General features: G+C 44.6%; 2 protein-coding genes across 2 annotated transcripts in view; one reads left to right on the top strand and one right to left on the bottom strand.

The window, feature by feature from the left end:
* The window catches only part of MCM7 (minichromosome maintenance complex component 7), a 52,824-nt gene extending 51,403 nt beyond the window's left edge, over window positions 1-1,421 (bottom strand). The window contains exons 1-2 of the mRNA XM_062512149.1: window positions 1,291-1,421; window positions 1,108-1,187 (exon numbers count right to left, since the gene is read on the bottom strand). Of these exons, the coding sequence (XP_062368133.1) occupies window positions 1,108-1,187; window positions 1,291-1,321 (111 nt within the window). The 5' untranslated portion in view covers window positions 1,322-1,421. The remainder of the gene's footprint in view (window positions 1-1,107; window positions 1,188-1,290) is intronic.
* Window positions 1,422-1,913: 492 nt separating this feature from the next.
* Window positions 1,914-13,999, top strand: part of AP4M1 (adaptor related protein complex 4 subunit mu 1) — a 23,410-nt gene continuing 11,324 nt past the window's right edge. The window contains exons 1-8 of the mRNA XM_062512159.1: window positions 1,914-1,971; window positions 2,384-2,478; window positions 4,760-4,866; window positions 6,342-6,438; window positions 7,633-7,743; window positions 8,414-8,494; window positions 9,972-10,034; window positions 11,922-11,984. Coding sequence (XP_062368143.1) covers window positions 1,914-1,971; window positions 2,384-2,478; window positions 4,760-4,866; window positions 6,342-6,438; window positions 7,633-7,743; window positions 8,414-8,494; window positions 9,972-10,034; window positions 11,922-11,984 — 675 coding nt within the window. The remainder of the gene's footprint in view (window positions 1,972-2,383; window positions 2,479-4,759; window positions 4,867-6,341; window positions 6,439-7,632; window positions 7,744-8,413; window positions 8,495-9,971; window positions 10,035-11,921; window positions 11,985-13,999) is intronic.

Genomic DNA, 13,999 nt, shown 5'->3' with positions numbered 1-13,999 from the left:
CATGAAGGTTTGGGGTGACAAGGGGGGGTTTGGGAATGGTTTATAAAGGTTTGGGGTGAAAAATGGGGGGTTTGGGAAAAGTTTATAAAGGTTTGGGGGAATGGGAGAGGATTTGGGGAGTGGGAGGGGGTTTGGGGTGACAAACGGGGGGTTTGGGAATGGTTTATGAAGGTTTGGGGTGAGAAACGGGGGGTTTGGGAAAGGTTTATAAAGGTTTGGGGTGACAAAGGGGGGGTTTGGGAAAGGTTTATAAAGGTTTGGGGTGAGAAATGGGGGGTTTGGGAAAGGTTTATGAAGGTTTGGGGGAGTGGGAGAGGATTTGGGGGGATTTGGGGAGTGGGAGGGGGTTTGGGGTGACAAACGGGGGGTTTGGGAATGGTTTATGAAGGTTTGGGGTGACAAACGGGGGGTTTGGGAAAGGTTTATAAAGGTTTGGGGTGAAAAATGGGGGCTTTGGGAAAGGTTTATAAAGGTTTGGGGTGAAAAATGGGGGGTTTGGGAAAGGTTTATAAAGGTTTGGGGTGAGAAATTGAGGGTTTGGGAAAGGTTTATAAAGGTTTGGGGGAGTGGGAGAGGATTTGGGGAGGAAAACGGGGGATTTGCGAAAGGTTTATGAAGATTTGATGTGAGAAATTGCGGATTTCGGAAAGGTTTATAAAGGTTTGGGGTGAAAAAGGGGGAGTTTGGAAAAGGCTTATAAAATTTTTGGGGAGTGGGAGGGGGTTTGGGGCGAAAAAATGTGGGTTTAAGAAAGTTTTATGAAGGTTTGGGGTGAGCAATTGGGGGTTAGGGGTGAGAAATGGGGGGTTTTGGGGGGATTCGGAAAAGCTTTGAAGAGGTTGGGGGGAACGTGAAGGGATTTGGGGGCATTTTGGAGCAGGTGGGAGAGGATTTTGAGGACAGGGTCTGGGGGGATTTGAGGGGTTTGGGAAGGATTTGAGTGGCTTGGGAGGGGGTTCGGCGTTGTTTAAAAAGGGGTTTGGAAAGGGAGCTGAAGAAGTGGGAGGGGATTCGGGGGAATTTTGCGGAGGATTCAAAGCGTAACCTGAGAGACTCTGGGGGGATTGGGGGGGGCTTTAGGGTCAATTCGGGGGCGCCGGCCCTCACCAGCTGCTCCCGGTACGGGAATTCCTTGTGCCCGTCGGGTCCATCCCGATAAAATTCCTGAAAAAACCGCTTCGCTTTCTCTGAGGGGAAACCAGAGAGCGAGAGGGGAGGATGAGAACCCGCAGGAAGGGTCCCGAGAGCGGCTCGATAACGGGGTCCCGGCGCCCCCCGCACGCCACAAACCTTTCTCGCTTTCGTAATCACGCGGGGCCATGTCGGGGTCGCTTCTGTCGCGATTTTCCCCTCACGATCGCGATTTTTCCCTCACGGCCGCTCCTCCCCCACCCCTCCTCTTTTCCCGCCACCGCTTTCACCTCACGGAGAGTGGCGCGAAAAACCGGCACCACGTGACGGCCGGGCGCCCAATCAAAACGCAGGGACCGCCCTCCGCGTGACGACAGCACCGGCCAATCACAACAGAGGACGCGCCGAGGCGGGGATAAACCAACCAATGGAAAACCGCGGAGCTGTCCACGTGATACAACGGTGGGCGGGGCCCCGCGCGCGGCGGCGGCGGGAACGGGAGCGGAGGTTCGGGGGGCCCGGAAGGGGCTTGGGCACGCCCCCTCTTAAAGGGGCCGCGCCGCTTTTTTGAGGGCGATTTTGGGTTTTTTTGGGGGGTCCTGAGGGGATTTTTTGGGGCGAAGGGTCGGGGTTTTGGTGGGGGGGGTTCGGCTTTGAGGGCGGCTCCGTTTTTGGCGGGTTCGGGTTTGGGTGGGGTGGGGGCTCAGTTTTGGGGCTATTTTGGGGAATTTTGGGGCTCTCTGAACCCCGTTTTTCTCACCCCCCCTTCCCCTCCCCCACAGATGCTTTCCCAGCTCTTCATCCTCAGCTCCAAGGGGGACCCCCTGATCCACAGGGATTGTATCCGCCCAAAATCCCCCAAAATCCATCCCGGGACCCCCAAAATCCACCCCGGGACCCCAAAAATCCCCAAAATCCAGTCCGGGACGCCCAAAATCCACCCCGGGACCCCAAAAATCCCCAAAATCCAGTCCGGGACGCCCAAAATCCACCCCGGGACCCCAAAAATCCCCAAAATCCAGTCCGGGACGCCCAAAATCCACCCCGGGACCCCAAAAATCCCCAAAATCCACCCCGGGACCCCCAACATTCTCCCCCCCCTCCCCAAAAAAAATTCCCAAATCTCCCCCAGGATCCCCCCACATTTCCCAAAATCCCCCAAATCCCCCAAAATCTTCCCAGAATCTCCCCAAAATTCCCCAAATCCCCCCAAAATCCCCTCCCCCCAAATTCTCCTTGACCCCCCCCGAAGTCCGCGGGGACTCGCCCCGCCCCCCCCGTGACGTCACGGAGCTGTTCTACCGGGGGGTGAGCGGCGGGGGGGGCGAGAACAGCCCCGCCTTCATGGTCAGTGGGGGGGGGGGGGGGGGGGGGGTTTAATAGGGGGGGGGCTTTAATAGGGGGGGCTTTAATGGGGGGGCTTTTATTGGGGGGGCTTTAATTTGGGGGGGTTTAATGGGGGTCTTTTAATTGGGGGCTTTTATTGGGGGGGCTTTAATTGGGGAGGCTTTAATTGGGGGCTTTAATTGGGGGGGTTTTATTGGGGGGGCTTTTAATTGGGGGCTTTAATTGGGGGGGGCTTTAATTGGGGGGGTTTTATTGGGGGGGCTTTAATTGGGGAGGCTTTAATTTGGGGGGGTTTAATGGGGGGGCTTTTAATTGGGGAGGTTTAATTGGGGGGGCTTTTAATTGGGGGCTTTAATTGGGGGGGGCTTTAATTGGGGGGGTTTTATTGGGGGGGCTTTTAATGGGGGGCTTTAATTTGGGGGGGTTTAATGGGGGGGCTTTTAATTGGGGAGGTTTAATTGGGGGGGCTTTTAATTGGGGGCTTTAATTGGGGGGGGCTTTAATTTGGGGGGGTTTAATGGGGGGGCTTTTAATTGGGGAGGCTTTAATTGGGGGGGCTTTTATTGGGGGGGGCTTTTAATTGGGGGGGTTTAATTGGGGGGGCTTTTAATTGGGGGCTTTTATTGGGGGGGCTTTTAATTGGGGGGTTTAATGGGGGGTTTTATTGGGGGGGCTTTAATTGGGGGGGCTTTAATTGGGGGGGCTTTAATTGGGGGGGGTTTTAATTGGGGGAGGTTTAATGGGGGGGCTTTTAATGGGGGGGTTTTAATTGGGGGATTTTAATTGGGGGGGATTTTAATTGGGGGGTTTAATGGGGGGGGTTTAATGGGGGGGTTTAATTGGGGGATTTTAATGGGGGGGCTTTTATTGGGGGATTTAATGGGGGGGTTTAATTGGGGGGTTTTAATTGGGGGTTTTTATTGGGGGTTTTATTGGGGGGGTTTAATGGGGGGGTTTAATTGGGGGGGCTTTATGGGGGGGCTTTTATTGGGGGGGTTTATTGGGATTTTATTGGGGGGGCTTTTAATTGGGGGGTTTTTATTGGGGGGCTTTTATTGGGGTGGGGGCTTTAATGGGGGGGCTTTTATTGGGGGGGTTTAGGGACTTTTGGGGATTTTTAGGGATTTTTTTGGAATTTTTTGAGGATTTTTTGGGGGATTTTTTTTAGGGGTTTTTTTATTTTTTAGGGATTTTTTTGGGTTTTTTAAGGGATTTTTTGGGGATTTTTTTGGGGGATTTTTTTTGGGATTTTTTTAGGGATTTTTTTATATTTTAGGGATTTTTTAGGGTTTTTTTAGGGATTTTTTGGATTTTTTTGGAATTTTTGGGGGGTTTTTTTTGAGACTTTGATGAATTTTGGGATGAATTTTGGGATGAATTTTTTTATTTTTCTGGTTGATTTTTGGGTGGATTTTGATGAATTTTGGGATGAATTTTGGGATGAATTTTGGGATGAATTTTGGGATGGATTTTGGGATGGATTTTTTTATTTTTCTGTTTTGGGACGAATTTTGGGACGAATTTTGGGATGGATTTTTTAGTTTTCTGGTTGATTTTTGGGGTGAATTTTGGGATGAATTTTGGGATGAATTTTTTTATTTTTCTGGTTGATTTTTGGGTGGATTTTGATGAATTTTGGGATGAATTTTGGGATGAATTTTGGGATGAATTTTTTTATTTTTCTGGTTGATTTTTGGGTAGATTTTGATGAATTTTGGGATGAATTTTGGGATGGATTTTTTTATTTTTCTGGTTGATTTTTGGGTAGATTTTGATGAATTTTGGGATGAATTTTTTTATTTTTCTGGTTGATTTTTGGGTGGATTTTGATGAATTTTGGGATGAATTTTGGGATGAATTTTGGGATGAATTTTTTTATTTTTCTGGTTGATTTTTGGGTAGATTTTGATGAATTTTGGGATGAATTTTGGGATGAATTTTTTTATTTTTCTGGTTGATTTTTGGGATGAATTTTGGGATGAATTTTTTTATTTTTCTGGTTGATTTTTTGGGTAGATTTTGATGAATTTTGGGATGAATTTTGGGATGAATTTTTTTATTTTTCTGGTTGATTTTTGGGATGAATTTTGGGATGAATTTTTTTATTCTTCCGGTTGAATTTTCGGGTTGATTTTGATGAATTTCGAGCGAATTTCTTCATTTAATTTTTGTCTCTCCTTATTTTTTTTTGTTTAATTCCCTTTATTTATTTTTTTTTTTGTTGTTTTGTTTTAAATTCTGTTTATAAATTTTTTTTTTTTTGGGGGGGGGTCTCCCCCAGAGCCTCGGGGGTCTCCACTTCGCTCACGTCCGGCACGGGGGGCTCCTCCTGGGGGTCACCACCGAGGGCGACGCCTCCCCCTTCACCTTGGTGGAATTCCTGAACAGGTAAAATAAAAAAATAAATAATAATTAAAAAAAAATTAATAATAATAATAATAATTAAAAAAAAAAAATCCCACAATTCCGGGAATTTTCCTGGAATTTTTTGGGAACGGGGAAGTTCGGGAGGGATTTTTTTAAATTTTTTTATTTATTTTTTTTTTAAATTTTCGGGTGGTTTTTAGGTGGTTTGGTAAGGACGGGGTTAATTTTGGGGGGGGTTTTGGGGTTTTTTTTTAAGGGGGAATTTTTTGGGGATTTTTCAGGAATTTTTCAGGGGAATTTTAGGGAATTTTTCAGGGGATTTTTGAGGTGATTTTTAGGGGATTTTTCAGGAATTTATCGGGATTTTTTGGAAATTTTTCAGGAATTTTTGAGGTGATTTTTAGGGAATTTTTCAGGAATTTTTGAAGGGATTATTTGGGAATTTTTCAGGAATTTTTCAGGGGATTTTTGGGAATTTTTCAGGAGTTTTGCAGGGGATTTAGGGACATTTTTAGGGGATTTTTCAGGAATTTATCGGGATTTTTGGGAATTTTTCGGGAATTTTTCAGGGAGTCTTTGGGAATTTTTCAGGAATTTTTCAGGGGATTTTTTGGGAATTTTTCAGGAATTTTGGAGGGGATTTTAGGGAATTTTTTAGGGAATTTTTCTGGGAATTTTTCAGGAATTTTGGAGAGGATTTTTTGGGGATTTTTCAGGAATTTTTCAGACGATTTTTAGGGAATTTTTCCGGAATTTATTGGGATTTTTAGGGAATTTTTCAGGAATTTTTGAGGGGATTTTTTGGGAATTTTTCAGAAACTTTGGAGGGGATTTTTTAGGGAAATTTTTAGGGAATTTTTCAGGAATTTATCAGGATTTTTTGGAAATTTTTCAGGAATTTATCGGGATTTCTTTGTGAATTTTTCAAGAATTTTGGAGGGGATTTTAAGGGAATTTTTCAGCATTTTTTAAGGGGATTTTTACAAAATTTTTCAGGAATTTTTCAGAGGATTTTTGGGGCATTTTTCAGAAATTTATCAAGGGATTTGTAGGGAATTTTTGAGGTGACTTTTAGGGAATTTTTCAGAAATTTTTCTGGGGACTTTTCAGGAATTTTTCAGGAATTTTTGGGGAGGATTTTCAGGAATTTTTTTGTCAGAATTTTGGGAATTTTTAGTGGGGGGGAATTTTGGGAGATTTTAAAGGATTTGAAGGGGGGAAGGTTTTTTGTGTTTTCATTTTGTTTTACTTTATTTTTTTTCATTTTGTTTTATTTTGTTTTATTTTGTTTTATTGTATTTTATTTTATTTTATTTTATTTTATTTTACTTTATTTTATTTCATTTTATTTTATAACTTTATTCTATTCTATTTTTCGGGGGGATTTTTTTTTCCCAGGGATTTCTGGGGAAATTTTTGGGTTTATTTTTTGGGTGGGCTTGGGGCAGATTTGGGGATTTTTTGGGGTGGATTTGGGGAGTTTTGGCTGTGCCCAGGTTGGTGACGCTGCTCCGGGATTTCTGTGGCCCCTTGAGCGAGAAAAGTTTGGGAATGAACCTGGGACTGGTGGGGGAGCTCCTGGAGGAACTGGTGGTAACTGGGACAGACTGGGATGGGAATGGGATGGATTGGGATGGACGGGGACGGACTGGGAGGGGATTGGGATGGACTGGGATGGACTGGGATGGGACTGGGATGGGACTGGGATGGGACTGGGATGGACTGGGATGGGTCTGGGATGGACTGGGATGAGACTGGGATGGACTGGGATGGACTGGGATGGACTGGGATGGGACTAGGATGAGACTGGGATGGACTGGGATGGGTCTGGGATGGACTGGGATGAGACTGGGATGGACTGGGATGGACTGGGATGGGACTGGGATGGACTGGGATGGGATTGGGCTGGACTGGGATGAGACTGGGATGAGACTGGGATGGATTGGGATGAGACTGGGATGGACTGGGATGGACTGGGATGGATTGGGATGGACTGGGATGAGACTGGGATGGATTGGGATGAGACTGGGATGGACGGGGACGGACTGGGATGGACTGGGATGGACTGGGAGGGGATTGGGATGGACTGGGATGGACTGGGATGGACTGGGATGGGACTGGGATGGACTGGGATGGGATTGGGCTGGACTGGGATGAGACTGGGATGGATTGGGATGGACTGGGATGGACTGGGATGGACTGGGATGGACTGGGATGGATTGGGATGGACAGGATTAAACTGGGAGGGGAATGGGATGGACTGGGCTGGGATTGGGATGGGATTGGGATGGATTGGGATGGACTGGGATGGACTGGGATGGGACTGGGAGCACTGGGATGGACTGGGATGAGACTGGGATGGGACTGGGATGGGACTGGGAGCACTGGGATGGACTGGGATGGGACTGGGAGCACTGGGATGGGACTGGGAGCATTGGGATGGACTGGGATGGGACTGGGATGGACTGGGATGGGACTGGGAGCACTGGGATGGACTGGGATGGGACTGGGATGGACTGGGATGGACTGGGAGCACTGGGATGGACTGGGATGGACTGGGAGCACTGGGATGGACTGGGATGGGACTGGGAGCACTGGGATGGACTGGGATGGGACTGGGATGGGACTGGGAGCACTGGGATGGGACTGGGAGCACTGGGAACCACTTTGGGGCCAACCCAGACCTCCTGGACCCCCAAAATTCCCGATTTCCCCTCCCCCCTCAACCACCAAAAAAGAACCCCAAAATTCCCAATTTCCCTTCCCCCCCCCAAAAAAAATTCCCAGGATTTTGGGCACATCCAGACGACGACTCCCGAAATCCTGCGCAGCCTCGTGCACTCGGAGCCCGAGAGCCCCAAACCCTTCAGCCTGCTCGACCTGGGATCCGTGGGGCTGGTGGGTCCCCAGAATTCCCAAAATTCCAAAAAAAAAATTCCCAAATTTTTTTGGGAGGAAAAAAAAAAAAATTACGGAAATCTGGGGGGAAAATCCCGAAATTTTCAATTTTTTTTAGGTTTTTTTTTTTTGTTTTTTTTCCCAGTTTGGGGGGTGGAGCTGGGATCCGTGGGGCTGGTGGATCCCCAGAATTCCCAAAAAAAACCAAAATTCCCAAATTTTTTTGGGAAGGAAAAAAAAAAAAACGCGGAATTCTGGGAAAAAAATCCCAAAATTTTCATTTTTTTTGGGGCAGTTTTTTTTGTATTTTTTTCCCAGTTTGGGGGGTGGAGCTGGGATCCGTGGGGCTGGTGGGTTCCCCAAAATTCCCAAAAAAAAAATTCCCAAAGTTTTTTGGGAAAAAAAAGAAAAAGAAAATTGCGGAATTCTGGGAAAAATCCCCAAATTTTTTTTCTTTTTTGTGTATTTTTTTTTTTCCCATTTGGGGGGGTGGGGCTGGCTGGTTCCCAAAATTCCCAAAATTTCCCCCACCCCCGCAAAAAAAAAAAAAAAAAAAAAAAATTCCCAAATTTTTTGGGGGAAAAAAAAAAATTGCGGAATTCTGGGGAAAATCCCGAAATGTTTAAATTTTTAAATTTTGGGGGTTTTTTTGGTTTTATTTTTTTGGCAGTTCGGGGCGGAGACGCAGCAGAGCCGGGTGGTGCCGGGGGGGGCGGCCCTGAGACCCCTCCCCCCACCTCGGGGGGACCAGGTGGGCTCCCAAATTCCACAAAATTCCCCGAATTCCCTGTTCAAAATTCCCCGAATTCCTGAAATTCCCGAAATTCCCAGCCTGAATTTCCCAGAATTCCCAAAATTCCCAGCTCAAAATTCCCAGAATTCCCAAAATTCCCAGCCCGAAATTCCCAAAATTCCCAGCTCAAAATTCCCAAAATTCCTGCAATTCCCAGCCCGAAATTCCCAAAATTCCCAGCTTGAATTTCCTAGAATTCCCAAAATTCCCAGCTCAAAATTCCCAAAATTCCCAAAATTCCCAGCCCAAAATTCCCGGAACTCCCAAAATTCCCAGCCTGAAATTCCCAAAATTCCCAGCTCAAAATTCCCAAAATTCCCAGCTCAAAATTCCCAGAATTCCTGAAATTCCCAAAATTCCCAGCCCGAAATTCCCGGAACTCCCGAAAATTCCCATCTTGAATTTCCCAGAATTCCCAAAATTCCCAGCTCAAAATTCCCGAAATTCCCAAAATTCCCAGCCTGAAATTCCCAAAATTCCCAAAATCCCCAGCTCAGAAGTCCCAAAATTCCCAAAATTCCCAAAATTCCCAGATCAAAATATCCAGAAATCCTGAAATTCACGAAATTCCCAGCTCGAAATTCCTGAAATTCCCAGAATTCCCAAAATTCCCAGCTCGAAATTCCCAAAAAAATTCCCATCCCAAAATTCCTAGCTCAGAATTCCCAAAATTCCCAGCCCTAAATTCCCGAAATTCCCAGCCTGAAATTCCCAAAATTCCCGAAATTCCCAGCTCAAAAATCCCAAAATTCCTCAAATTCCCAAAACACCCAGCCCGAAATTCCCACCTTGAAATTCCCGGAATTCCCAAAATTCCAAACCCGGAATTCCAGAAATTCCCAGCTCAGAATTCCCAAAATTCCCAGCTCAGAATTCCAGAAATTCCCAGCTCAGAATTCCCAAAATTCCCGCTTAAAATCAGATTAAAATTGAGCCAAATCTGTCCAAAATCTGCCCCCCAAAAAATCCCCCAAAATCAAAAAATCCCCAAAAAATCCCCCAAAATATCCCAAAAATTCCCCCCAAAAAAATTCCCAAAAAAAAAAAAAAAAAACCACCCAAAAAACCAAAAATTTCAAAACGAATCCCCAAAAAATCCCTAAAAAATACCAAAAAAATCCCCAAAAATTCCCAAAAAATCCCCAAAATATCCCAAAAATTCCTCAGAAAATCCCCAAAAAATCTCCAAAAATCCCCAAAAAATCTCAAAACATCCCCAAAAAAATCTCAAAAAATCCCCAAAAAATCCAAAAAAAATCCCAAAAACCCCCCAGAAAATCTCAAAAAATTCACAAGAATTCCTCAGAAAATCCCTAAAAAATCCTAAAAAATCCCCAAAAAACCCCCGCAAAAAATCCCAAAAAATCCCCAAAAACCCCAAAAAATCCCCAAAAACCCCAAAAAGCTCCAATTTCTCCCCAAAATTGTCCCCCAGCCCCCCAGGCCCGAGGTCTTCGTGGACGTCCTCGAGCGCCTCTCGGTCGTCGTCGCCTCCGACGTGAGCCCGAAAAAACCCCAAAAAAAACCCCAAAAAAAACCCCAAAAAAATGCCCAAAAATCCCCAAAAAATCCCAAAAAAATCCCAAAAAATCCCCAAAAAATCCCCCAAAAAATCCCCCAAAAAATCCCCAAAAAATCCCCAAAAAATCCCCAAAAATCCCCAAAAAATCCCAAAAAAATCCCAAAAAAATCCCAAAAAATCCCCAAAAAATCCCCCAAAAAATCCCCCAAAAAATCCCCAAAAAATCCCCAAAAAATCCCATCAAATCCCAACAAAAAATCCCCAAAAAATCACCCAAATAATCTCAAAAAATTCTCAAAATTTCCCAAGAAAATCCCAAAAATCCCCCCAAAAGTATCTCCAAAAAATCCCAAAAAAATCCCCCAAACAATCCCAAAAAATCCCCAAAAAATCCCAAAGAAATCCCCAAAAATCCCCAGAAAAGCCCCAAAAAATCCCAAAGAAATCCCAAAAAATCCCCAAAAAACCCAAAAAAATCCCCCAAAAAATCCCAAAAAATCTCTCAAAATTTCCTGAAGAAACCCCAAAAAACCCCCAAAAATCCCCCAAAATATCCCAAAAATTCCCCCAAAAAATCCCCAAAAAATCTCCAAAAATCCCCAAAAAATCCAAAAAAATCCCCAAAAAATCCCCAAAAAATCCGAAAAAAATCCCAAAAACCCCCCAGAAAATCTCAAAAAATTCACAAGAATTCCTCAGAAAATCCCTAAAAAATCCTAAAAAATCCCCAAAAAACCCCCGCAAAAAATCCCAAAAAATCCCAAAAAATCCCCAAAAACCCCAAAAAATCCCCAAAAACCCCAAAAAGCTCCAATTTCTCCCCAAAATTGTCCCCCAGCCCCCCAGGCCCGAGGTCTTCGTGGACGTCCTCGAGCGCCTCTCGGTCGTCGTCGCCTCCGACGTGAGCCCGAAAAACCCCAAAAAAAAACCCAAAAAAAACCCCAAAAAAATGCCCAAAAATCCCCAAAAAATCCCAAAAAAATCCCAAAAAATCCCCAAAAAATCCCCCAAAAAATCCCCCAAAAAATCCCCAAAAAATCCCCAAAAAATCCCCAAAAATCCCCAAAAAATTCCATCAAATCCCAATAAAAAATCCCCAAAAAATCACCCAAATAATCTCAAAAAATTCTCAAAATTTCCCAAGAAAATCCCAAAAATCCCCCCAAAAGTATCTCCAAAAAATCCCAAAAAAATCCCCCAAACAATCCCAAAAAATCCCCAAAAAATCCCAAAGAAATCCCCAAAAATCCCCAGAAAAGCCCCAAAAAATCCCAAAGAAATCCCAAAAAATCCCCAAAAAATCCAAAAAAAATCCCCCAAAAAATCCCAAAAAATCTCTCAAAATTTCCTGAAGAAACCCCAAAAAACCCAAAAAAATCCCCCAAAATATCCCATAAATTCCCCCAAAAAATCCCCAAAAAATCTCCAAAAATCCCCAAAAAATCCAAAAAAATCCCCAAAAAATCTGAAAAAAATCCCCAAAACCCCCCAGAAAATCTCAAAAAATTCACAAGAATTCCTCAGAAAATCCCCAAAAAATCCCTAAAAAATCCTAAAAAATCCCCAAAAAACCCCCGCAAAAAATCCCAAAAAATCCCCAAAAACCCCAAAAAATCCCCAAAAACCCCAAAAAGCTCCAATTTCTCCCCAAAATTGTCCCCCAGCCCCCCAGGCCCGAGGTCTTCGTGGATGTCCTCGAGCGCCTCTCGGTCGTCGTCGCCTCCGACGTGAGCCCGAAAAAACCCCAAAAAAACCCCAAAAAAAACCCCAAAAAATCCCCAAAAAATCCCCAAAATCCCCCAAAATCCCCAAAGTGGGGGATTTTGCCCCAAAAAGCCCCAAAATTGCCCGATTTTTGCCCAGGGCACCCCCCTGAAGATCGACGTGCAGGGACAAATTCGCCTCAAGAGTTTCCTGCCCCCCCGCGCCGGTGAATCCCAAAGAGGAAAATTTTGGGGTTTTTTTGGGGCTTTTTGGGTTTTTTGGGGGTTTTGGGGTTTTTTTGGGGGGGGGTTATGGGGATATTTTGGGGTTTTTTGGGGTTTTTTGGGGGGGGTTTTGAGGATATTTTGGGATTTTTTGGGGGTATTTTTGGGGTTTGGGGTTTTTTGGGTTTTTTTGGGGGGTTTTGGGGATATTTTGGGGTTTTTTTTGGGGGGTTTTTTGGAGTTTTTTTGGGGCTTTTTTGGGTTTTTTTGGGGCTTTTTTGGGTTTTTTTGGGGTTTTTTTGGGGGGGTTTTGGGGATATTTTGGGATTTTTTGGGGGTATTTTTGGGGGGTTTTTGGGGTTTTTTTGGGTTTTTTTGGGGGTTTTTGGGGGGGTTTGGGGATATTTTGGGGTTTTTTTGGGGGGTTTTTGGAGTTTTTTTGGGTTTTTGGGGGGTTTTTGGGTTTTTTTGGGGGATTTTTGGGGTTTTTGGGGGGTTTTTTTGGGGGGATTTTTGGGGTTTCTTTGGGGTTTTGGGGGTTTTTTGGAGGGGTTGGGGATATTTTGGGGTTTTTTAGGGTTTTTTTGGGGGGTATTTTTGGGGTTTGGGGTTTTTGGGGTTTTTTTGGGTTTTTTTCGGGGGTTTTTTGGGGTTTTTGGGGCTTTTTTTGGGGGAATTTTTTGGGTTTTTTTTTGGGTTTTTTTGGGGTTTATGGGGGGTTTTGGGGATATTTTTGGGTTTTTTTGGGGATGTTTTTGGGGGGTTTTGGGGGGGTTTTGGGGATATTTTTGGGTTTTTTTGGGGATATTTTGGAGGGTTTTGGGGGTTTGAGTTTTTTTGGGTTTTTTGGGGGTTTTATGGGGTTTTTTTGGGGATTTTTGGGTTTTTTGGGGTTTTTTTTGTGGGGTTTTGGGGATATTTTGGGGTTTTTTTAGGGTTTTTTTGAGGGTTTTTGGGGTTTTGGGGGGTTTTTTGGGGTATTTTTGGGGTATTTTTGGGCTTTCTTTGGGGTTTTTGGGGTTTTTTTGTGGGTTTTTGGGGGTTTTTTGGGTTTTTTTTCGGGGGTTTTGGGTTTTTTTTGGGTTTTTTGGGGGGTTTTGGGGGGTTTTTTTGGGGGGTTTTGGGGATTTTTTGGGGGATTTTGGGGATATTTTGGGGTTTTTTGGGGGTTTTTTGGGTTTTTTGGGGGATTTTTGGAGGTTTGGGGGTTTTGGGGTTTTTTTGGATTTTTTGGGGGGGTTTGGGGATATTTTGGGTTTTTTGGGTTTTTTTGGGGGGGTTTTTTGGGGGATTTTTGGGGTTTTAGGGGTTTTGGGGTTTTTTGGGGGGGTTTGGGGATATTTTGGGGTTTTTTTGGGGGGTTTTTTGGAGTTTTTTTGGGTTTTTGGGGGGTTTTTGGGGTTTTTTTGGGGGATTTTTGGGGTTTTTGGGGGGGTTTTTTGGGGGGGATTTTTGGGGTTTCTTTGGGGTTTTGGGGGTTTTTTGGGGGGGTTGGGAATATTTGGGGTTTTTTAGGGTTTTTTGGGGGGGTTTTGGGGTTTTTTGGGTTTTTTTGGGGGTATTTTTGGGGTTTGGGGTTTTTGGGGTTTTTTTGGGTTTTTTCGGGGTTTTTTTGGGGGGTTTTTGGGGGGTTTTGGGGGGTTTTCTTGGGGGGGTTTTGGGGCTTTTTTGGGGATATTTGGGGGTTTTTGGGGGGTTTTGGGGATATTTTGGGTGTTTTAGGGTTTTTTTTGGGTTTTTTGGGGGGATTTCTGGAGTATTTGGGGTTTTGGGGATATTTTTGGGTTTTTTTTGGGGATATTTTGGGGGGTTTTGGGGGTTTGAGTTTTTTGGGTTTTTTGGGGGTTTTATGGGGTTTTTTTGGGGATTTTTGGGTTTTTTGGGGTTTTTTTTGTGGGGTTTTGGGGATATTTTGGGGTTTTTTTAGTGTTTTTTTGAGGGTTTTTGGGGTTTTTGGGGGTTTTTTGGGGTATTTTTGGGGTATTTTTGGGCTTTCTTTGGGGTTTTTGGGGG

Source organism: Cinclus cinclus, chromosome 34 (genome assembly GCF_963662255.1).
Source record: "Cinclus cinclus chromosome 34, bCinCin1.1, whole genome shotgun sequence".
Lineage (NCBI taxonomy): Eukaryota > Metazoa > Chordata > Aves > Passeriformes > Cinclidae > Cinclus > Cinclus cinclus.
Note: the sequence above shows the minus strand (reverse complement) of the source record. Positions and strands in the feature narration are given on the sequence as shown.